Genomic DNA, 23,374 nt, shown 5'->3' on the forward strand with positions numbered 1-23,374 from the left:
CTCCTGGTTTTATAGCTACACACACACACACACACACACACACACACACACACGAAGAAAACAGACTCTCAATACTTTTTGTTTCAAAAACTGCAAAAACCTACTCATTTTCTTATATGGCTCTTTAGTTTTTTTAATCTTCTTAAAATTTTTTGAAGTTTTATCTATTTAGGTAATCTCTACACCCAACATGGAACTTGAACCCACAGCACCAAGATCAAGAGTAGCACACTCCTCCTGTTGAGCCAGCCAAGCACCCACTTTTTTAAAAAAAAAGGAATCCCTAAACCCCACATAGGGTTCTAACTCACAACCCCGAGATCAAAAGTTGGGTTGCTCTACTGACCTAGCTAGCCAGGCACCCCCCCGAACCCCCGCATGTAGCTCTTAATTAAAGCCAAAGAGTTTCACATTAAAGCATAATTCAGTGAAGGCATGTTTAATTTTAATTATACAGTATGTACGATGCTATAGCTTCCGGACCCTAAGGATTGTATATGCTTCCTTTGTTAGTTCTGCTCCCAACATGGTATTAAGGGCAGATAGATGTTTCGGTATTTTAACGAACGGTGGTGACACTAATAGGTGATTGATGGTGAGTCATTTGCAGTAAGATCTGGGGAAATCAGAATGATTCAGTCACAACATCTAAATATTCATCTCTAATTCTGCCACAAACCATTTAATCCTCTTTATATTTTAAAACCAGAGTTTGCCAGTGAAACTTAGATTATATAACAGAGGATTTCAGTGAGAAAGTGTTATTTCTTTGGTTCTTTTGAGTGAGCTAGGAGATATCAAGAGAAAATTAACTGTAAATGTTTTCAATTCTGGAATAAGAAAAGAAGGGATTTAAGGGCTCTTCTTTAAATCTTTACATTCTGTAGCTCTGAAATACGTGTTAAGTCCCCGTGTTAACTTAAGTGAATGGCATGGAATGATTCCTGGTAAATTCTGCATTTGATGTATTGAAACCAAAGCTGGACTTCTAGGGAAAATATTCCTATTTAGGGGTGCCTGGGGGGCTCAATCAGTTAAGTGCCTATCTTCGGCTCAGGTCGTGATCCTGGGGTCCTGGGATTGAGCCCCGTATCAGGTTCCCTCTTCAGTTGGGTGTCTTCTTCTCTGTCTTGCTCTGCCTGTGGTTCCCTCTGCCTGTGCACACTCTCTCTCTCTCTTTCTGACAAATAAACAAAATTTAAAAAGAAAAGATTCTGATTTAGATGAGAAACACACTCTTCTTTCTTAAGAGCTAAAATTCATCTTGGAGGCTAAAGGAGCATAGTGGCCATGGTTTATTTGGATGTTGTTCTTTAAATAGGGTCATTATCTCTATAATTTAAAATTAGGAACATTTTCACTCTTCGATGGTATTCCAATTTCAACTTCTTTTTGCTTGTAAGCTGTGCACATTTTGATAACATACTAACAAATATGGTATAGTCCAGAAGATAATTTTTATTCTGTTGGAAAGCAGAACTAAAAATTCAGCTTATCGTGTACAAACTGCATGCCCCAATGGACCAAAAAAAAAAAAAAAATTAAATTAAAAATTCAGAAATAGAGGATGAGGTGAGGCTGAGATTACAACAGATTTTTTATTTATTCCAAGAGGCATGGATAAGTGGGAAGTTTTCAGATAGAGAATAGAAACAAATGACTCAGATTTATCTGAAATATCAGTAGACATTTCAGACTTTCTCTCTTTAAGGACCCCCAAATTCTCTTTTGTTCATGCCTTCCATTTTCCTGCTGTTACTTTTATATTTTTGGAGTGGAAATAAGATGTAAAGACCCCCCAGAGAAAGGTCACTGGGAGAGAATATGTAGCTGGGCCGTCTCTAATCTCCACGGTAGGTCACCCTTGCTGCGGGTTATATTGCCAGCAAATGGAGGGCGAGATTGTTACATGTATTCTTCAGAGCAAAACAAAGCCTCTTGGGCAAGGGAGTGAGAATGGAACTTCACAGAAATAGTTTGTACAGTACCTAATTCATCTTCTCCAAATCCCAATATATGACCTGAAAAGTAACCTCTACAGGAACCACCGTTGCCGAGACAGAGTGGTTTTTCTTGCCATTGCTTGCTCACGGGACTTTGCTGGAGGGTTAAGAAATTCCTACAACAAAAAGATACCGTAAACTTACAATGAAAATATGCTTTTGCTTAAAACCAAATAAGTTAATCAATCAAATGCTTGGAATAAAGTTCACAACGTCTAAGTGTCGTAAGATACACCTGTCTTCTAAAAGGAAAAATAATATAGCCCATAATGTGTGCGAATACTGTGAAATTCTCATGTAGGGAGAAAGTACTTAAAGATAGTAGTTTGTTTGGAGGGGGGCACTAAAAGTACCTGAGTATGAGAAAAGCCCTCCCCTTCATCCAGAGAATGATACTTCCTCTCCAGGACTAGACTCCATGCTGTGCTATTAATCAGAGAGAGGGACAGGGGGAAGATCATGGGGTCAGTAAACTTTTCTAGTTCCTTTTAGTGACCAAGCATAGAAGCTCTGCCATATGCCTGAATGCCAGTGACTTGGGAAACAAGATTCATAATTTGGGTTTCATCACTAAGAGTTCCTAACAATTAGCCACACAGTGACCTATAAAAAGGAGGCTAAAATTTAATTGTTAGTACTTTTACTGATAGAGACAAATTAAGTCCTGTTGTTAAAAGTTCTAAAAGTCTGGCAAAAACAAAATTTCTGAGCCTTCCAATTTTCAAATAATTTGGAAAATATTTACACAAGTCATGTATAACAATAGTTTTCAAATTACTCATTGTCATGGTAAATTTATGTTAAGGATGAAGGGAAAAGCTTACATAATATGAAAAGTCCATCTGAAGACTTCTCGGTTCTTAAGAATTATTTCATGAACTTAATCAAATTTGTTTAAAAAGCATGTCTTCGGAAGTTCTTTAATTAAACCGTCATGCATAATGAAACAAAAAAGAAAATAATAATGTTCATGTGTGTCCCAGATCTGATCCCCAAAGAGAGACAATCATTTGAATATTTTATGGCAGTTTGCCCCCTAATCAATGGATATGTCATTTGATACATCAAATTGTGGTATCAGGGAACCTACCCATTACGGTCTCCAAACACATAGCTTCCGTACAGTCTTTCCAACTGGCAGCCCCGGTAAACAAATCCACCAACCAAAGGACCATTACTGAATGGCTTGAATTCCAAAAGTGATGGCTCACTTTCTGGAAAGAAAGAAACATAACATTAGATCAAATGAAACATTTTTATGAAGTAAAAGTAACAGAGGCCAAGTAATATTATCATGATATTATTATGGTAATTTACGTTAAATCTAAAATGTGTTCCATGATTCACAAGATGAATCCTTGTTCTAGATATTTAGTAAAAATAATTAAGTCCCGTTGCTTAAATGGTATAAAATACAAAAAGCTTCCATGCAAAGCTTACTGAAATGGAAATGATCTGCAAATGCTTTCTGTTATAATTGCCACTCATACCAAATTTTCAATGAAATTAGAATCTGGATATTTTGGAAACCATGGTTATTTACTTAAGAATCAAAAGACTTAAAAAAATAATTGTTTTAAAATGGATTTTTTTTTGTAGAAATGCTTCTGCATATATTGAGTAAATTAAGCCAGACCTCTGTCAAGTTATATAAAATGTTTGAAAAATCATATTTTAATGAAAAGGAAAGTATAGTACATAAAAGGCCTTTAAAACCACATTTGTATATTTAAAAACAATGTCACTCAAGTGATATCTTCATTTAAACTATTTTAATAGTTTTGTTTATGGAGTTCTATGACTAACAATGTGTATTGCAGCCATTCTTCCTAATTACAAGTGTATAGTTACATATCTCAGACTTTCCATGCATGTCATTATATACTTGACTACACATACGCTAATTGCAATGGAAAAGATCTAAAGCCAGCTGCAAATTAATCTGAAAATTACTTATTATGTGCTTAATATCAAATAAGTCATTATCAACAGGCAGTATTTTAAGCAAAAGCTTTTGTGGGAAGATGGTAATTTTAAAGTAATTCTCCCTTTCCATTAGTTATGGTGAATGTATTATAAAAATAGAAAAGAGTAAGTTTTAACCAGTTCAGTGAGAGGCAGCATAACTGAATGATTAAGGTCATGAACTCTGGAATCAATGGGGCCAGCTTCAGTCCAGACCTTGCCACTGTATGTTGTATGATGATTAACCTCTCTGCGTCTCAGTTGCCTCATCTGTACAATTGGCCAATAACAGTGTCTACCACACAGTTGTTCGGGGAATGCAAGGAGTCAGGTTGATACAGTTAGTACAGGGGCTGGCACATAGTAAGTACAGTGGATGTGGTTATCCGGGTTTTATTTTTGTTTTCTGCTTTATTGAAGTAAAAATGACAAAGTTGTAAAGCATTTAAAGTGTACACCGTGGGGATTTGCTCTATACATATGCAGTGAGAGGACTCTGGGGATGTGTTTTGAAAACAGAAATGTAAGGCTATCAATATTGTAGCCAGTGCAGCTGAACTCCAATTAATGTGATTGGAGAATTTAATTTAATCTGCATAAATATAGCCAAATTCCATCAAACCTGTGACTCATATAAGATTTTTTTTCAAACCGTGTCATTCTTTGGTTTGGCTTTTATAAGTTACACACACACACACACACACACACACGAATGAATACCTGAAAAAAAAATAAAGTGAAATAACCGAATACCACATGGACTAACACAGCTGCTTCATTCCTGGTGCTAAATAAATATCTGTATTGAATGAGTAAATAGAAGGAGCAATCAATTTAATAATCTTAATCTACTGTGTTCCCTGAATCATAATAATTTTGATATATTGCTTCCTCCAAAAGGAGTAAATACTAAAACACTAAAAAGTGTTAAGTTTTCTGGCCTTCATTATTATCCAACTTAATTTTTATATGCATCTCTAAAACACTCCAGTAATCATGTTATTAAAAATAATGTCTAAACACCCCATTTTCATGACTTGGGTAAATAACGTGTTTTTACAAGTCTATTATGCTGTTTTCTCTAAAATAGGCACTTAAAAAATTGCATTCTTATTTGAAACACACATTATTTTTCTAATTGCTGAGACTAGCATATAGGGTATTGAGAAATTTCTTACCTTGAACTTGTTTTTTCTGCTGCATGTAAGATGTTAGGACAAGTTCTCCTTTATATATTAAATAAATAGAAGTTATTCATTTTTGACTCTCAGATGAGCAAAATATAAACAGCTAATTTTTGAAGGTCCATTAAATTTTTGGACCTACAGAGCACACTTCAGTCCATGGGAAAGGTAATTACCCAAATGGAATTCCTAGGGCTTGTAAGCGTCACTGGACCTTTAAAAACATGTGCAATTTACTCCCTTACTACTGTTAAGTCAGTGTTTTTATGCTTTCCCAAATGCTCCTTTTGTAGAAATCCGTTTCTCTTCAATTAATGTATTAAAATAAAACAAGGCCCAAACTAAAGCCAAATCAACAAATTATGCGCTACTTACCATAATCTTTCCCCTTTATTATCTGTAGGATTCTGGCTGATGATCTGTTCTTTCCATTGGAGTCTGAACAAAGTATTGTTAAATTTATGTTTATATCAGTGGGATGGCGATCCACAGCACATCTGCATAACAAAAGGGGGACATCCATGATTTCTTACCAGGGTCTTTTCTAAACTCAGACTGGAGATTCCCGACATAGGAACCCTTCTGTGGGCTGGCAAGAACCCGCTGGCTATTTCCTTGGGATCCTCAACAGAAACGTTCAGATTTGTTTGTTTACTCTGCTCAAGCTAAATGATCTCTGGAGAATATTTCCTAATTTTTCTTGGTATCTCTCTCTAGTATGAATGTGCACAGCGACTTAAAACATTTGTTAGTGTGTCATTAAGGACTGTCACATACATAATGCACTGGTAAGGTATGCAAGCCAGTGGTATCATCAACTCACATCAGCAACACACAAAATAGAATTAGTTCTGGTATTAGTTTTGTGTTTTGTACATGGAATTCTTATAGTCTAAGGCTCAAGCTGCTCTAACAAAGGAAAGAAAGTGTACGCTACAATAATATAAATAAAAGAAAGCCGGTCGCCACAACCACTGAAGTCTTTTACATTAACTGTGTCTTCATGTCACCCCCAGTCTGGAACTAGAATATTTCCATGACCTAAGCCATTGACTGTAAATTCTATGAGCACAGGGACCACTTCCAGCTTCTTTATCCCTGTATTTCTGTTACCCTATTCAAACCCAGGATTATAAAAGGGGCTCAATATTTGTTGAATGTTTAAGTCCATGAGGGACTGGGCATGTGGAGTTTGGGTTGGGAAAAGAATGAAGCTGTATAATATAATTTTTGAAGTTCTCACAAATATGGAAAACAGTATTGCCTTGTTTTTAGGTTTCTCAACTTTGACATTATTGACATTTTGAGCCAGAGAATTCTTTGAACAGGAGACTAATAGAGGGGAGGAGAAGGCGGGCTCTGTACTGAGCACATAGGATGTTTAGGAGCATCTCTGGCCTCCAGCCACTAGATGTCAGTAGCACGAACCCTTCCAAAAATGTTCCTAGACGTTGCCAAATGTTCACAGGAGGCAAAATCATCCCACAAAGAATCACTGTTTTAGGTCAACAAAATGCAGTAATGGCTTGACAACCGAACCAAACCATTAAATAAACTAGAAAACAAAACAACCTGAGAGTAAGTTCTGCGTCTTGAGAAATGTTAAGAGTCATATGTAGCGATCATGTCATCAGTATCAACAACTGTGGAACAAAAACTGGTGCACCCAAATGATCCCATTCATCATAGGGAAACTACGAGCCTGAGCTGCCAAAGATGAGTTAGCTGTTCTGTGGCAACAGTCCCTTTATTGTCCTCTTTAATTCAGTGTTTCAGAGTACAATGCCCGGCAGGGAACAGGACACAGACATGATGTGACTTAAGGTGGAACTAAATCCATACAGGCAGAGAAAGCTTTCCTGTATTGTCTTCCTTTTAAAGATGAAGAAATGAGGACAAAAGGTTTGACCTCTTCTTCTCAAGAAAGGAGCAGATCTGGAAGGAAAGTCCAGGCTTCCCAAAGGTGGAGATGCCATCAGGCCTAGCTCTGGCTGAATACTATGGCCACTGAGAACTGCTTGACCCTTCTAACCCTTAGTTTCTTATGGAAAATAAGCAGTGGGACAGTGAAACCTCTGTAGGATACCCTATGGTGGGTACATAGAATGTGTCCAAATCCATAGAGTGTACAACCCCCAGTGAACCCTAATGGAAACTCTGGACTTTGGGTGATAAGGATGTGTCAAGATAGGTTCATGCATTGTAACAATGTCCTACTCTGGTGGTGGATGTTGCTAATGGGGAGGCTATGCCAGGTGTGGTGGTTGGGGGATATATGGGAAATATCTATGCTCCAGGCCAGCTACCACCGAGTACTGCTGAGAGGCATAAATGAACTAAAGTTGTTGAGATACTTAGTTCAGTATTCTGCACCCAAGGTGCTTAACACAAGTCAGCTTTACTTTTAGCCAATAATTGTCTGAATTTCCTTTCTGCTTTATTAAATCTTTCTCTGCTTGAAGTGCTCTTAGAGGGAGGCACAATTTCCCTTTACCCCTCTGCTGCCCGAGGAGGTAAGACTCCACCGCTTAGGCGTCCTGCCATATGCAAGATCTGTAAGGCACCTCACCCTGCGTTTTTGCACGGAGGGCCCAGGACCCCCAGGAAGGTTGCACGAAAGCTCCAGTGAGACTGCCGTGACTCAGGGTGCAGGACTTCAAAGTGCTGCTTTGCGGTGGTATCTGAGAGTTCTGAGCTATAGGAATGGAATGTGACAGTTTCCTCCACATCCTGAACCCACCTTAAGTACTCCCTGTCGCACAGATTTTAAGATCTGCTGAGATGCCAAAAAGGAAATGAACTGTAGACTTGGACTTTGATGGAGGGGAGATGAAGGGCATGAGGGATTATAAAAATAAAAAGTTCAAGAAATACTCACCTTGCACATAGTGAACACTCAATAAACATTAAATAGCAATAATAACTTAGCTAGTAAATGAATGAATGTGGCCAAATATCCCATAGTATGAATAAGGGACCACAGCTTGGATGAAGCTTTCATCATAGAATTGCTATAATATACTTTATAGCGTTTTTAAGGTATACCCCAAATTTCTCACTCTACATACAGCTTAGTACTCCTTTCTTTATAGTTCATTATAATAAACAATCAATAAGAATTCCTTTAGATTTATAATTTTTTTCAAGGGAAAAAATGTTAACGTTGAGCTCAAGTCCTTACGAACTGATACTGTACCATCACATGTTAAGTAAAGCTGTGATAAGACCTGTAATTTATTTAAAACCTACCATGTGTGTCAGGCACTCTACTTTGTGCTTTACTTCTAGAATTGTAATAAATCATTATAGCCTTCTTGCAAGGTAGCTATTACCACCCCCATTTAATGTGTATGGAAATGGAACACCTCTTGGTTTCAGCTCAAGTCATGATCTCAGGATCAGGATCCCAGGGTATCCATCTCAGGATTGTGAGATTGCAACCCGTGTGGGGCTCAGTGTTCAGCAGAGAATCTGCTTAAGACTCCCCCTCAGCCTCTGCCCCTCCTCTCCTCTCTCAAATAAATGAATCTTAAAATAAATAGAAATAAATTTTAAAAAATTAATGCGTACGGAAAATTTCATTTAGAGGGGTTTAAGGAGACAATTTAAAAAAGTTTATTATCTCTCTAAATTTGAACTGAAATCTTAATCATTACACTGGTCCAACAATGTTTATCTAATAACACTCCAGAACCTTAAAGGAATTTTTCTCCATGAATTTGTTCTTTTCGGTGTGTCCAGTCTGCCTTCTCCATCTGCTTCACGCAGTAACAGAAGAAAAGAGTTCTCAGATATTGGGCTAGTGTGATTTCTGGAGCCGAAACCTTGGACATCACCCTGGATGTTCTGTGCGTGGACCCCTCTTTCTTCTCCCAGTTCCCGAATCCCAGCCCGGCTTCAGAGCAGGTGGGTGGGAGGTGGGGGGTGGTGCAGACCGTGTTCTTACCTGCCTGGATCATGCAGGCCGTGTGCAAACACTTCTGGGGGCTGGTTGGTGCTGTTGAAGTGCGGGTTGCTCCTCGGTATGGAATAAGGCACATTGCACATATCCGTGTCCACGTCCAGCCGGAGCACCGACCCTGTGAAATCACTGAGAAATTGGAGGACAAGGTTCAGTGTTTTCTGCCTTTGTTACGTATTTCACCTAAACCAAATGTGGGGAGGTTGCTCTACAGTCCAAAGAATCATTCCCTCCTTTGAGACGAAAATATTAAAGTTACAAAATTCCGAATCGTGGGCAACGAAACCAGGGGCAGGTTGGTTTCAGACAAGCGTCAGCACGCCACGCCGCTGGATGGTGGCCGAGGACTGCAGCATCCACCGCGTGCCGCATTTTGCACCTGTTCTTTCTCTTTTGCTGGTCTACGCCTTTCCCGCGCCCGCCCAAGCAACCCTGGAGCCCGGGAGTCCAGCCAGCAGGTGGCAGGAGCTGCAGCGCAGAGCATGCAGAGGGGGCGGCACGTCTCCCGGGCTGTGTGTATCCCGCAACCCGCGTGGCACGAATGCACTTTCCAACATCTGGGAACAGCGACTTCCAAATACACCACCAGTGAAAGACTGACTTCCTCTTCATTTTATAAATGCAGACATCCATAACAGAAGTTAGTTAACCAAAGCGACATAATTCAAAGACAAGTCTTTTTTTTTTTTTTTTTTTTCCCCTTCCCAAAGACAGTTCTTAACTCACTGGCCCTCACCCCTTTTCCCTTGGACTGGCACTTAAAAACATTTCAATGTCAAGGGGGACGTTTTTCTTTTTTACCTTAAACCATCCATTTCTTCCATATCATCCAGTGTGATCATCCCATCACCGAGAATGACGTATAAAAAGCCGTCAGGGCCAAAGAGTAGCTGCCCTCCTAGATGCTTTCTGTGGAGTTCTGCGACTTCAAGAAATACTCTGGCTGTTCTCAAATCAACTTGATGGGGATTTTTTCTACATTGTAGAGGGGAGGCAACACCGTAATTGTTAAAGCTGTAAGTTGAATCCACGGAAAGTAAACCGTACACAAATAGGGGAGGAGGCACTTAGCATGCAAATAAGGAAACATGCACCTGAAATGGATCTAATAAAAATTCCCGATAAGTGACATTATTTTCTATGTTTTAGAAGGAGCATGTAAGCTAAAAGGTAACTGAGGAAAAGTGTCAAAGCTACCATTTCTCTCAGTTCTCCTTAAGGACACATATGCGGTTTTCAGCAAGGTGGAGATTGTGGTCTAATTACTGTCACCTTAACTTCTAAAATAATTAGGAAGAGAAAATGAGAAAATAAGACTGAAAAATATGTCGTGGGGCATTTTAGTGATACCTGGATACTGTGTATTCCACAACTCGAAGAATGTGGTCATGAGGCCCGATAGCCCATCGTTCTTGGTTGGTGGTATAAGACACATACAGCTTTCCATTTTTCTTGTAATTGGGATGGAATGCAAGGCTTAGCAGACCTCTTTCATCTCCTCCCTGCAGTCAAATGAAAAACACAAAGAATTGTGAAGTTAATTATGTTCTTTATTGTGTTTCAACTGGAACCCCAAAAGAGTCTCTTTCTTTCTTCTGGATAATCTTTGCCCAAACTCTTTTCTTTTCTTCCTTGCCTACTGCACAAAACAGGATTATAAAACATTTCACTTTGCGGAACTCTTTAAGGGTTAGAACAAGACAATTGTCTTGTGTGGTTATCTAGGCACAAGACCCTTACCCCACTTTTGTCAAGTGATTTGTGTGTGCAATCTCGGGAAGCTAGGAAGACAAGTTTAAGTGCTATGAAGAATTCTTTGCTGGGTTACTAGGTTGCTTGTAGTTCATAGAAGACAAATAAAAAGGTTCATAATCAGCAGTCACTTCTAATCCAAGTCTCCCAAACCTAAAACACAGTGTAGGCTGCCAACTCCCACTGTCTTGGCAATATGTTTAGAAAACAGTTAAATTGCTTGTGTAATATGTAAACCTTTGTTTTACCCTGGAGGCATCTACATCAGTTGTCACAACGATGGTGGTCTGTTCATCATAACTAGGTAATAAGCAGCCTTGGCCTATCTACATAGGAATGAGGTATTTTTACATGTATCTTTCACAGCATAGAGCTTTTCTTTATAGAAGGATGGAGAAACGGGAGAAGGCTAAAAACCAGGGCCGGCATGGGGCTGGGAGAAATACTAGAGAGGAAAGGGGACGCTAGAAAATAAAAGAAAGATCCCAAACAACTTTCTTTGTTATTATATGAATGTCAAGGTTTGTATACGTTAGGCATGCCAAATGCTGTAACAATTAAAACATCATCATGTTCTTAAATAGAAAGACATTTTATCTTTATTTTCTGCTAATTCAGCTTGATGAAACTCAATATGGTCTGAGCATTTGTTTTATCCCACAAGTAGTCTAGGGATTTCTATAATGAAATTAAAGTATCTGAAATTATCTAGATCAGAGTTTTAAAGTTCAAAGTCTAAAAAGCCAGTGAGTTCTTTCTCTGTAGTCTGAGGGGTTATGCAAACCGGCGCACGACGTGTCATGGAAACTGAAGCAACTGCGGCTAGGACATCACCTTACCCACAAGATTGCATTACACAGCACGTCTCCTGTGGCTAACAGCTGGAAGTGACCCCTTAGGCGTCTTACAAGAGGGAGATGATCTCCAGCACTGTGACTTCTTCACAAGGTCATGTTCAGTAATGGAAGCACTCTCATGCTCTTCTCCCCAAAAAGAACATGTGTTGCTACCAAAACTAAGAGTGGGTGTGGTTTGGATTCTACGTGGATTGAAGAGTTTAAAGGTGTAGGCATCAAAGCTCACTTAAAGTAAGCTTTGCTTGATTTATCTCCTGGATTAGAGAAAAACTGCTTCAGATATATGCCATCCAAAGTGGAGACATTCAAACTTTAAGAGCGTGTAAATACTAAAATGGATACAAATAGCCAGAGCACTACCAAAGCATTATTCAAGTCTCAAAAAAGCCAGCCTCTTCATTTGCATGTCACAATACGCTTGGTAGGAATTTCAATGAAGACAATCTCACTGAAGGGTATGGATCTAGGACCTAATGATATGATTAATGGAAATGAATCTCTGTTTTTCAGATTATCTTATAGTGATTTTAATATTGATTGGATGTTGCTGTTTTTTAATATTTTCATTAAACAAATATTTCCTCTTATGAGACATTGAAAGCTGGGATGCATAGCTAAGGACTGATTGTAGAAAAGCACATTTAAACCTCTTTGACGGATGGATAAAAAAGCCGAGGGGTGGGATTTAGTTTGTGATTAATTCCTCTTCCGAGTGTATTTCACTTTACAGCTGTGAGTGCAGGGTAAGGACTTTGTGCCCACTTCACAAACATTTGTGTTCCAACTATAAGAAGCTTTTGCTGAAAGTAGTTCTTTTGTAGTTTTTAATCAAATCATCTGAGATACAATTTGAGTTGGAGAGCAACATGGCTTAGAACTTGCTAGCTGCTTTTCAGGAATTAGGAATGTAGAATTCAGGTACTGTAGAAAGACGGGGAAAGAGATTTAAACGAATCCACAGGTGCCAGAAGACAGCGGTGTACTTTGGAGAGTCACCTATCACATAAATGAATTTGGGGGCATCACTGGCATTTGTTGAAGTGCCAAATACAGGAAAAGAAGGAGACATGTGAATGACAAGATAATACATTTAAAATGGAATTTTAGAAAGTCCATAATTCCGAACTTTTCAGGTCGTAGGATTTACATTTGTTCGATTATGACAAATGATTTCGTATTTCTAAAGTCAGCTTTTGAGGCGCAAAGTAGTGATCTGGTTGGCTTAGAAACATGCCTAATGATTCTTAAGTTAGTTCAGAGAAATACTCACTTTCATAACTATATTGATGAAAAATTTAATGTATTAAGTAAATATACTAGAATGTCTCCCGAAATTAGCTTTGTAAACTCTGTAGTGTAACTTGACTCCTAAATATTCAGAGATTGAGAAGTGGGGATATATCACCACGGTCAGGAGATTAAAGTATCTATAGGCTCACGTTACCTTGAATTGGCCTTCAGAGTTACATCGTCGATTTAAAGTATGTGACTGACGAATCATGATTTACCTCTCAAATGCAAACCTACATTTGAGGTAGGGGCCATTTTTCAAGATTTATATGGAGAAACAGGTTGATTGGGCATTAAAGGTTTAATTTTGGAGCAAGGTCTGCAAGAGTCTACAATGCCAGAAACACCACCAGACATTTGAGGCCTCTAGGGCTCTCTGGTTGCTTCAACTATGGTCTTCACCAGGGAAGTGCCCAGCCTGAGACCCTGAGCATTGGCGCCAGGAAGCAGGGCAGGCCAGCCAGACAGCTCTCAGGGGAAAGCCCTTGGGCTAATGTTACTAACGTTACTGACCCTTCTTCCTTCCCTTTTACCTCAATTATGTGTAGCTTTATGGACTGAAGATCATGCACTGCTTCCAGAAATGTCAAATTATCAAATTGTTTCTAGTGAGCATCAGGGAGAATGAACCTCTAGTGATTAGTTCAGTCAAGCTGGCTGAAAAGGGAGAAAGACAATGAACAGAATGGCAAATGGGAGAGTCATGGTTCAGGGAGCCTTTGCTTTCAAAAAGACATCGACTTCTAACATTATACTTTCGGAAACATTAACCAATGTCCAAAATGTTTATCCTGACTCATGTGAAAAGCTGTAATTTATCAAAGCATTCCCATTATACTCTGTACTCTATTATTTATACTGAATGCTTGATGTGCACCTTGTGCTTCTGGGAATGTACATCAGTGCTAGAAATTGGCAAGTAATTTACAAATAACATTTTAGGGTTCTCTTAGTTTGGGGCTAATGCCTTTTTTTTTTAAGTTCACTGACTGAAACCTCACCCAAGCGTCATAGGCTACCTACCACAGGACACTTCCTTTCCCTTTACCTAGCTTTCTCAAACTGCATCAACTTCTGGGCAGCACCACACCAAGCACAAATGACTTATCAAAATCAGATAGTTGAATGATTTGAAAATAATGTCCTTGTATACTTTGAATTGACCCATGTTTCAGAGTAAATCGTAAAACTCTCTTAAGAGACCTTAAATAAGTAATTAACTGCCATTGTAGTTATCATTCAGCTTTCAAGGGCAATTTCACAGGCTCAACAGAAAAGAGTAAAAAAACCCAGATAGAGAGTATTGATGAATTTAATGTGAGTACAAGATCAGATGTAGTCCTATAGTTTTGGGACAAGCACTTCCCTGATGAACACATCAAAGTTCTAACTGATTGACCAAGAATATTCCTCTTCTTTGAAGAAAATGGAACTATCTATTAGAAAAAGAGAGGTAATGATTGTACAATATATATAATATGTAAGATAAATATTATATGTATATAAAGATTCTTTTTTTAAGAGACATTGTAGGCATGGTTTTTCATTATGATTTTTAAGGAAAACATTCCCTTCATACTTTCAACGTGGCTAAGGTCAATTTTTTCTGATCTCTATCTTTAAAATTTGTCTTAATCTTTTCAGGGAACGCTGGCTTATATATTTTAGGAAACAAGACCGGGCAGCACCGAACTACAAGCACAATTTCTCACTTCTTACTTTTTCTTAGTAACCCTTTGGCAAGGGACTAGCTTCAAGTTTGGTAGTCTACAGAACGGCCTTATGGTATTGAGAAAGCAATGAAATGTAAATTAAATGAAATAATGCAGTGCTAAGTTCATGATATGCCTTGTTACATATAGTCTTTGTAAAAAAAAAGTTTGTATTTGATATTCATTCAACAGATATTTATCAAATACCTACTATGTGTTAGGCATTGTACTTGGCACAAGGGATAAGAACAAGTCTCTGTCCCTCAAAAGCTAAGAGTATACATGAAAACAGATAACAAAGTCAGATAACAAAGTAAGTTTTTTGTTGTTTCATTCTCACCAAACTTCTTCATGATGTTGATTTTTGGGTGTGGGGGAGGGGGAGAGTTAAACATTGCTACACACAGCCCAAAAAACAAGTATTAAAGGGAGTAAATACATATTCTGGGTAACTTTGGACATACAGGCTAACTAGTATATTAGCACTCAAGGTTTCTCTACTCTAAAACTTTGTAAGGAAAAGAAAAAAAAGCTTGGTTTTATGAAATCTAAATTATATGAAGAACGTTATGTAGGGTTTCTGCGAACAATAAGACCATCTTCCAATTTATTTTATGCATATGACACAGATGTGAGTGAAGACCTCTAGTAGAATTGGTGTTCTCTTAATAATAAAGGAATTTCTGAGAATTAATATAAGAATAGTGAGATGGTATTTTTTTTTAAAGATTTTATTTATTTTTTTGACAGAGAGAGATCACAAGTAGACAGAGAGGCAGGCAGAGAGAGAGAGGGAAGCAGGCTCCCCGCTGAGCGGAGAGCCCAATGCGGGACTCGATCCCAGGACCCTGAGATCATGACCTGAGCCGAAGGCAGCGGCTTAACCCACTGAGCCACCCAGGCGCCCATGAGGTGGTATTTTTTAAATTGTCTATAAAACATATACTTTTATTAGGAGGCAGGTCTCCCTTATTGTTATTCACGTATCTATATTTTGTGTTCCTACACACCAGGAAAGGAACAAGAAAACTTGGACACCAATGAGGGCTCCTCCTCATGCAAAAACCTTTGCTTCTCTTAGGCTGGAAACTTTTGCTATTCCAAAATAAGAAGTAGGTTTATTTGAGAATTGTTAGTTCAAATACAATACCAGATGTATTCATTTTTCATTGTTGCTATATAAAAATTATCACTTAGTGGCTTGAAACATCACAAATCTATTATCTTAAAATCTGTAGGTTAGTGTCCAACATGGGTCTCCCTGGGCTAAGATAAATGTGTCAGTAGGGTTAGCATTCTGGAGGCTCTATGGGAGAATCCATTTCCTCTTCCTTTCCAGCTTCTAGAAGCCATCTGGCACTCCTTGGTTTTTGTCCTCCTCCCTCCATCCTCAAAGCCTGTAACAGGGATGAATCTGCCTCCTGTGGCACCACTCAGACCTTCTCTGCTCCCTCTTTCCCTTTTAGGAATTTGTGATGCCACTGAGCCCACCCAGATAATCCAGAATAATCTCCCTATGTGCGGTCCAGCAACTCAGTTCCATTGCAACCGTAATTCCCCTTTGCCATGTGAAGTAACATATTCCAGGGATTAGGATGAGGACATCTTCTGGGAGGAGGCATTATTCTGCCTACTACACGGATATTTTAATCTGTTTTACAAAAAGGATCCATAGTTACTTACGACCTGAGCCATCCTAGCCATGTCCTACTGGGAGCATCCTGAAATGTGGAGCTCAGCACAAGTGGAGCTCATCTATGAATTCACAGATATTTAAGGGAAGCTTTGTCACAGCAAGCACCCTCTCTTGGCTGTCAGTTATGAAAGAACAACCACTGCCCTCTAAGATGATGTAATAACACCTTTCAGAATTGAGGAGGAGGAGAAGTAGAAGACCATTAGTTAACATGTGGACACATACGAATTCAGTCACAAGCACAACTGCTGTGTTAATCACAGGATGCAAAGAAGGCAAAAAGTAAACATAGACAAACCATTTCTACAAACTAGAGGATTTCAAGCTCACTAAAACTGTATTATTTTGTTTTGTTCATAAGTTTTGAAACATACTGTAGAGTATTAGTTTCTGCACAAATCCTGGAAAAGATGAGAAGAAATGCTTTTCAGTAATTCCCAAAGTGTAACATGGTCTCAGAAGGAGTCAGTTCCCTAAGGATCCTGAGTTAGCTTATAATATAGTTACAGTATAATGAAAAATATATTTGGTCTTTGTCCTGGGTTCCTGGTCCAGAGCTCCCCAAATGGCTGGAATTTCCTGAATGACAGGGGTGTCTTTTGTTATTCACAATAAACCCCTGTCAACCTTACCTGAGTCTATGCTAATGAAGTGACTCTTGGTGGGCCCCTGGATTGCTTCAGGATGAAGGCTGTAGCCAGAGGAACCAAAAATGTGATTAGCGTTAGCAGATTGGAACTTTCAGCAATCCCTCCAACCTCTGGGGAGGGAAGAGAGACTGAAAGTTGAGTTCAGTCATCAGCTCACATGATTTAATCAGTCACATCTAATGATTAAATGAGAAAGCCTCGGGCACCTGGGTGGCTCAGTGGGTTAAGCCACTGCCTTCGGCTCAGATCATGATCTCAGTGTCCTGAGATCGAGTCCCACATCAGGTTCTCCACTCAGTGGGGAGCCTGCTTCCCCCTCTCTCTCTGCCTGCCTCTCTGTCTACTTGTGATCCCTCTCTGTCAAATAAATAAATAAAACCTTAAAAAAAAAATGAGAAAGCCTCCATAAACCCCCTACGCAACAGGGTTTAGATAGCCTCCCGGTTGGTTAACATAATGAGGTGCTGGGAGGGTGGCATGAAGGGCCCTGTCCTCCTGCCCCCATACCTGGCCCGATGCATCAATTCCATTGGGCTGTTCCTGAGTTGTAGGCTTTATAATAAACCAGTAAAAGTTAATAAAGCAAAAAAAAAAAAAAAGTTAATAAAGCAATTTCCTGAGTTCTGTGAGGTAGTAAGCCTGAGGAGAGGCTTATAGGAACCCCTGAATTCCTAGTCAGTTGGGCAGAAATGTGGAGAGCCGAGGCACACTATTTGCAACGGGTCCTGGAAGTGGAGGCAGTCTTGTGAGACTGAGACTTCAATTGGTAGTGTCTGGGCTAACTCTGGATAGTTAGCATCAGAACTGAAATTACTGGACACCCAGCTGGTGCTGAATAATCGGTTGGTGTGAGAAAAAACTCTCATTTGGTGTCAGAAAGCACTCCAGAGACAATCTGAGAGGTTTATTAGCCCATCCGTCTTGCCAGGGAGAAAGAGATCATGATTGACTCTGTTGAAGAAATTCAAGTTAAAGAGTACTCGGGAAAAATTTGGTAGTTTTCCTGTCATATAAATTTACTTAGAGATTAACATTTTTATAAAATGTCTTGTGTCATTTTATTATTCACTCTTTGTTTTTTTTTTTTTCACCTTAATTCTCTGAGAATGAAAGCAGCCATAATATACTGAGGACTTATTATAATAGTCATAGTTTTCTTCTTTTCTTTTAAAACAGCCCCTATTTTTTTTTTTCAGATTTGGCTTTTCCTTTAGATATGTTTTTAACTTACTCTAATTATTCTCTTGGTTTCCTGAAAACTGAATTCTTTTCAAGGCACTGTCTTGTCTCTTCAAGGCTGCATTTTTATTTCATCATATTCACTCACTGTTCTAGTTCTCCAAGAAGTACACACAATTTTCAAATGCTTGCAGGATCCAAGCTCGCCTCTACCACACTCCCCTGACAAAGAAATCTGACCTGCTTCAAATGAGGTTGGAAAGCTGCAGGAGGACACCCAGCAATTCGGAGTTTTTAAGAAGTTTCTCATGAAGTATACGATTTCTGTAATGTAGCAATTGGTCCATGCCAAATCTGTGTTCAGGACTGTACATTTTGTCTTCTGAAGCCAATGTGGAAACCGACTTAAAAAGTACAAATGAGAGCTATTCTGAATAGAAACCGCTAGACCACTAGCTTTCCTCAACAATTCTCTACCCCACTCTTTTCAAACATAAACAAAATAAATCAGTCTTGCTGGGTTTAAGTTACAACCTACACCGAGGAAAGATACTAGAAGTGGTTCTTTCTAGAAATCCAGCTTCCTAGTTGCTTCTTATTCCAAATACTAATGTTCTCTTGATATCTCACACCTATGGGGGAAAAACATATAAACATACTCAATTATGTATTTAAAAACTATTATGGCTCAAATATTTTATGTATAAGATTTATTTTACATAAACTTTATATTTGTCAGATGGAATGAAATTTCATATTTCTATTTTCCCTTAAGCTTTTTACCTATTTGAACTGTAATATTTGAAACAGTATGGCTTATTAGATAGTGGGTTGACTTGGACCTTTTATCTTGTCAAGGCTCTGGTGAGTTGCCATAAAACCTGTAATAGATGCTGCCCAAAGAATCCACTATGATACCAGGGAATGGCTTGAACACTGGGCTCTTTTTTTCTAAATATGTGTCAAAGGATAATAGTATCTGTGGTATTCCAAAGTTCAGTTCTTTAGAACATCTTCTCTAAAAGAAAAAAAAAAATGCCTCAATAAAATTAAACTGTGTGAAACATCTATTTGAAATAACAAAATAATAAAACTACAAAAAGTATCAATTCTCCAAAGCAAAATCTTGACTCTAAACACTTTTTTAAGAAGGAAATTTTATAGAGATGTTGGAAGCATTTAGAGAAAGCCAAGATTTTATGCTGTGTGTTTAGGCTACATGAAAATAAATTAACAAGAGCTTGACAAAAACTACAAGAATATTCATGAGAAATTAAAAATGAATAAAGATGATAATCACAAAGAGTTTTGTTGCTATAATAAACTTTGATATGACAACCTAGCGGTTTAATAGTTTTTGGACTTTAGATTTGAAAAAGTACACACTTCTAGACTGAACTGTAAATGGATAAAATATTGGGCAGCTACCTTGTTAGACACAGCAAAATGTAAGATATGTAAATTAGGAACTAGACCTATTCTCCACTGGACTGCAAGCTGCTTGAAGGCAGGGATCTCTGGTCTTTTTGGTGTCTTCAGAAGAATCTTACCTACATTGGAAGCCTTGTTATAAAAGGTAACATAGCGAATTCTTCCTATGTGCCAGAGACCATGCTAAGTAATTTACAAGCATTATCTTGCTTAAATTTTATAACATCTCTAGAGTTTAATACTATTTTGTCATTATCTTTATGTTCTGGATAAGGACACAGAGGCATAGAGGATTTAAGTAGCTTGTCCAAAATGCACAACCAGAAGTGGCAAAGCAGAGATTGTGACTGAAGGACAAACAATGGAAACTATTATGTGACCCGGCCCCACCAACTGTTTCCTAAATGAAGAAACGAACAAACAATGGATAGATTGTATTTCCTCATCAGTATCCATTGTTCATGGCTTGAGGCATTACTGAAACCGTCTTACTTAAATTTCCAAAGCTTTATGAGGGAATAAAATGAAGGTTATAACTCCAGTTATTTTAACACAAAGGTTAAATTAGTTTTAGGGCAATGAATATCAGTATACATTTTACAATGTATATCAGTCAGCTGATAACTGACTATCTGGAAAAAAAAGTCCCGATTTGTGTATATTTCCATGGTGTAAGTACTTTCACCGTGGCCAGTTTCAAAGCAGCAAGTTGATGTCACTGACTGGTATGTGAAGAGATGAGCACAGTTAGCTCTCGCAAGCCCATGACCACCATTGTAGAATACTTCTATTCTCCTTTGAACTTCTTTCGTTCCCTCCCTCCTTTAATATCGTGCTCCTTTCTTTTTTCTCCTGCTTTAAAATTTTAATTTACATGTCCCTTTCAATGTGAAACACCCAAATATTTTTGTGAGTTAAGCAGAGGTTTAAAATAATTAAATAAATAATTATTTAAATATGAGGGAGGAGGAATTTCTTACTGGATTTTTATTTACTTTATTCATTATTGTTATTGTTGTTGCTCTTCTTACTGGATTTTTAAGTGAAACATACATAAAAACTAAAATACCACCTAAAAATAGAACAGAACACTCAAGAATCTTTTCAGCAGGTTTACTTGGTTATTTAATGGGGCAGGTGAAAACTTCTCAGGATCTTTCCTCCCCCTCATAATGTTGCTTATATCTAAGATAAAATATATAAGATATAAGCATCAAAGAATGTAAAATCACTTTGTAAATTCCACACGCTGTTTGAATAAAAGTTAACTATTACAATGGATAGAGAGGTAAGAGTCATCCTCAAATTCAACTGACCTGTAAAATAGTAAGATTTTGGAAGAGAATGTTATTTTGAAATACAGAATGTATAGTCCGACATTTGAATTGGATGAGGAATACATTTAAATTATGTACGGAAAGTATTATCTGCTGTCTACCATTCAAAGAAATTTTAGACTTCAGAAAACTATAAGCATGGAAAAGCATATTTATACTTATATTTACCACGAGACTCACCACATAGCTTTGATAAAGAGCATTCCATATCTCTTCAAAAGATTTAGATGATATCTATTATCAATGACTTGTTAATAAATGATTTGCAAGACTGGAGGTAATCAGATTTTATCTTTGAGTTGAAACATATGTTTCAATTGGCCACTGTGGAATTATTCTTTTTTTCTTAGTTAAATACATATAGTGTTCATACACTCTAAGGTTAAACATGAAGTGATTTCTTTAGAAAGCAACCCCAACATTTGAATGTTCTCTAATTATACTGATGCAGATTACGATGACCTTTCCTCCCTACCAAAAACAAACTTTATCTAAAAACACACATCCAAGATTATGATAAAACATATGCATTCTTGATACTGACAAAGCTGTGACAATGAGTCGGAACAATATTGAGTAGTACAACGCACTTATATGAAGAAAAGATGCTGAATTTAGATTCAAATTTGGATATCCAATTATAAGCTAAGGAAGAATTTAAGATTATTCAAAAAGTGTATAAGATAATGCACATCCATTCAAAAATATACATATACCCAAAGAATAAAGGAAATATTTATATTTGGGGGACTTTCATTTTTTCCCACCTTATACTGTCTCAAGGATTCCTTCCTAGGATCATTCTTAAAGTATATTATTTTCAAAAAATTGTTAAATTGATAAACTTCAGGCAAAACATTTTAGAAATTTCTGCAAAGTCCCCAAATTAATTTTACTTGATGAGTAGGAAAAAGAAGATGTCCTTCTATTGTTTCGCAGCTTAGAAATATCTTTCTTAGAATGACTTGGTCTATAATAAGGAAAAATAATTTTTCATTGTTTATTAATAAAGATCTTAAGAAAGTTAATGGTTCTTATGTTTGTAAGAATAAAAGTAAATTTTTATGGAGTTATTAGGAATATTGGATCTTTAATTGGAAAACTAATGAAATAAAATGGACTAATATAATTTCATTTACCATCCTTAAAGCTAACATCTTTGAGGTACAAATTTTAGTCTGACCATTTTGTTTTAAACATTAAACCTAGAAATATAAAGCATGTTCCTTTGATAGTTTCATCTGGTCTATACCTCTGTGGCTTGAGAAGTCTTTTTTGTCCTGTCTGAAAATGGAAGATTCAGGGTGCTTTCAAAGAAAGAATCACAATATTAAAAATAAATGCTTAACTACAACAAAGGGTACAAAATTGTTTTTAATGAATTTGACCTCTTCCTTTTATCAAATTTGTTATTTATGATGTGTGGCTAATATGGTGGTCATGCAGCTAAAAGCATTATCTTCAATTCATTATATGGAAATATAACACTAGGACACTTGAGTTTCATACCATGTTTCACTGCTTTTTGTCATTAAATATTTCCTATTGTTATTCTAAGAACTCAATTGACTTATATGAGACCAAACATTAAACAATTAAGTAAGATTATTGTTTTGAAAAGAAACCTGGAAAAAAAAAAAAAAAACCCTCACAATTTAGACCACCAAGGAGCACTAATAAATTTAAGAAAATTTGAGATTTCCTCTATGTGACTTCTCTTCTAAAGTTATACAATAGGTTACTGCAACTTCAAGGTCATATAAGAATTATGGACTTCAAAAATTATTTTCTGAGTAGGGTTTGTATTTATGTAATTTGTATGTCAATTAAACTTACAATTTATCAAAATAGCAAAATCAAATTCTTTGAATCTTTGATACTCTCGTTAATCACTATCTAGCAAAATGATAAAAACACAGGATTTTGGCAACACTAAAAAACTAAAAAATGATCAATTAAAATATTCTTACATTGAAAAACCACCCCTATTCCAAAATAACAATAGCTATAAATCAACATTTAGAAAATGAACTTTTGCTATGTGTCAGATATTCAAATTCAGCAACTCTTTTTGGTATTTAACATATTATATATTTATACTAATTCTGAACAAAAACAATTGATACATTTTTCTGAAAAATGTATCCTTGATGTTAAATTACATAAAAACTTAAAATATAAATTTTTGCAGTTCTGTGTTTTCTATAATCAGGAAAGTATGATACTATTCCATTAGGATGGAGTAAGTGTGGGAACCATATGTTATTATATGGTTTTTCGGGTACCTGAAAAATCTGAAGTCCACATTAAAGATAGGAAACTAATCATAAAATTGTAAAGAAAGACTAAAGAGAAGG

General features: G+C 37.2%; 1 protein-coding gene across 1 annotated transcript in view; it reads right to left on the reverse strand.

Annotated features, from left to right (window-relative positions):
• Nucleotides 1-23,374, reverse strand: part of LOC123935992 (hedgehog interacting protein) — a 94,196-nt gene that overhangs the window by 26,074 nt on the left and 44,748 nt on the right. The window contains exons 5-10 of the mRNA XM_045996811.1: nucleotides 10,464-10,615; nucleotides 9,915-10,088; nucleotides 9,099-9,242; nucleotides 5,528-5,649; nucleotides 3,094-3,217; nucleotides 1,989-2,119 (exon numbers count right to left, since the gene is read on the reverse strand). Of these exons, the coding sequence (XP_045852767.1) occupies nucleotides 1,989-2,119; nucleotides 3,094-3,217; nucleotides 5,528-5,649; nucleotides 9,099-9,242; nucleotides 9,915-10,088; nucleotides 10,464-10,615 (847 nt within the window). The remainder of the gene's footprint in view (nucleotides 1-1,988; nucleotides 2,120-3,093; nucleotides 3,218-5,527; nucleotides 5,650-9,098; nucleotides 9,243-9,914; nucleotides 10,089-10,463; nucleotides 10,616-23,374) is intronic.

The sequence above is a fragment of the Meles meles genome, chromosome 2 (assembly GCF_922984935.1).
Source record: "Meles meles chromosome 2, mMelMel3.1 paternal haplotype, whole genome shotgun sequence".
Lineage (NCBI taxonomy): Eukaryota > Metazoa > Chordata > Mammalia > Carnivora > Mustelidae > Meles > Meles meles.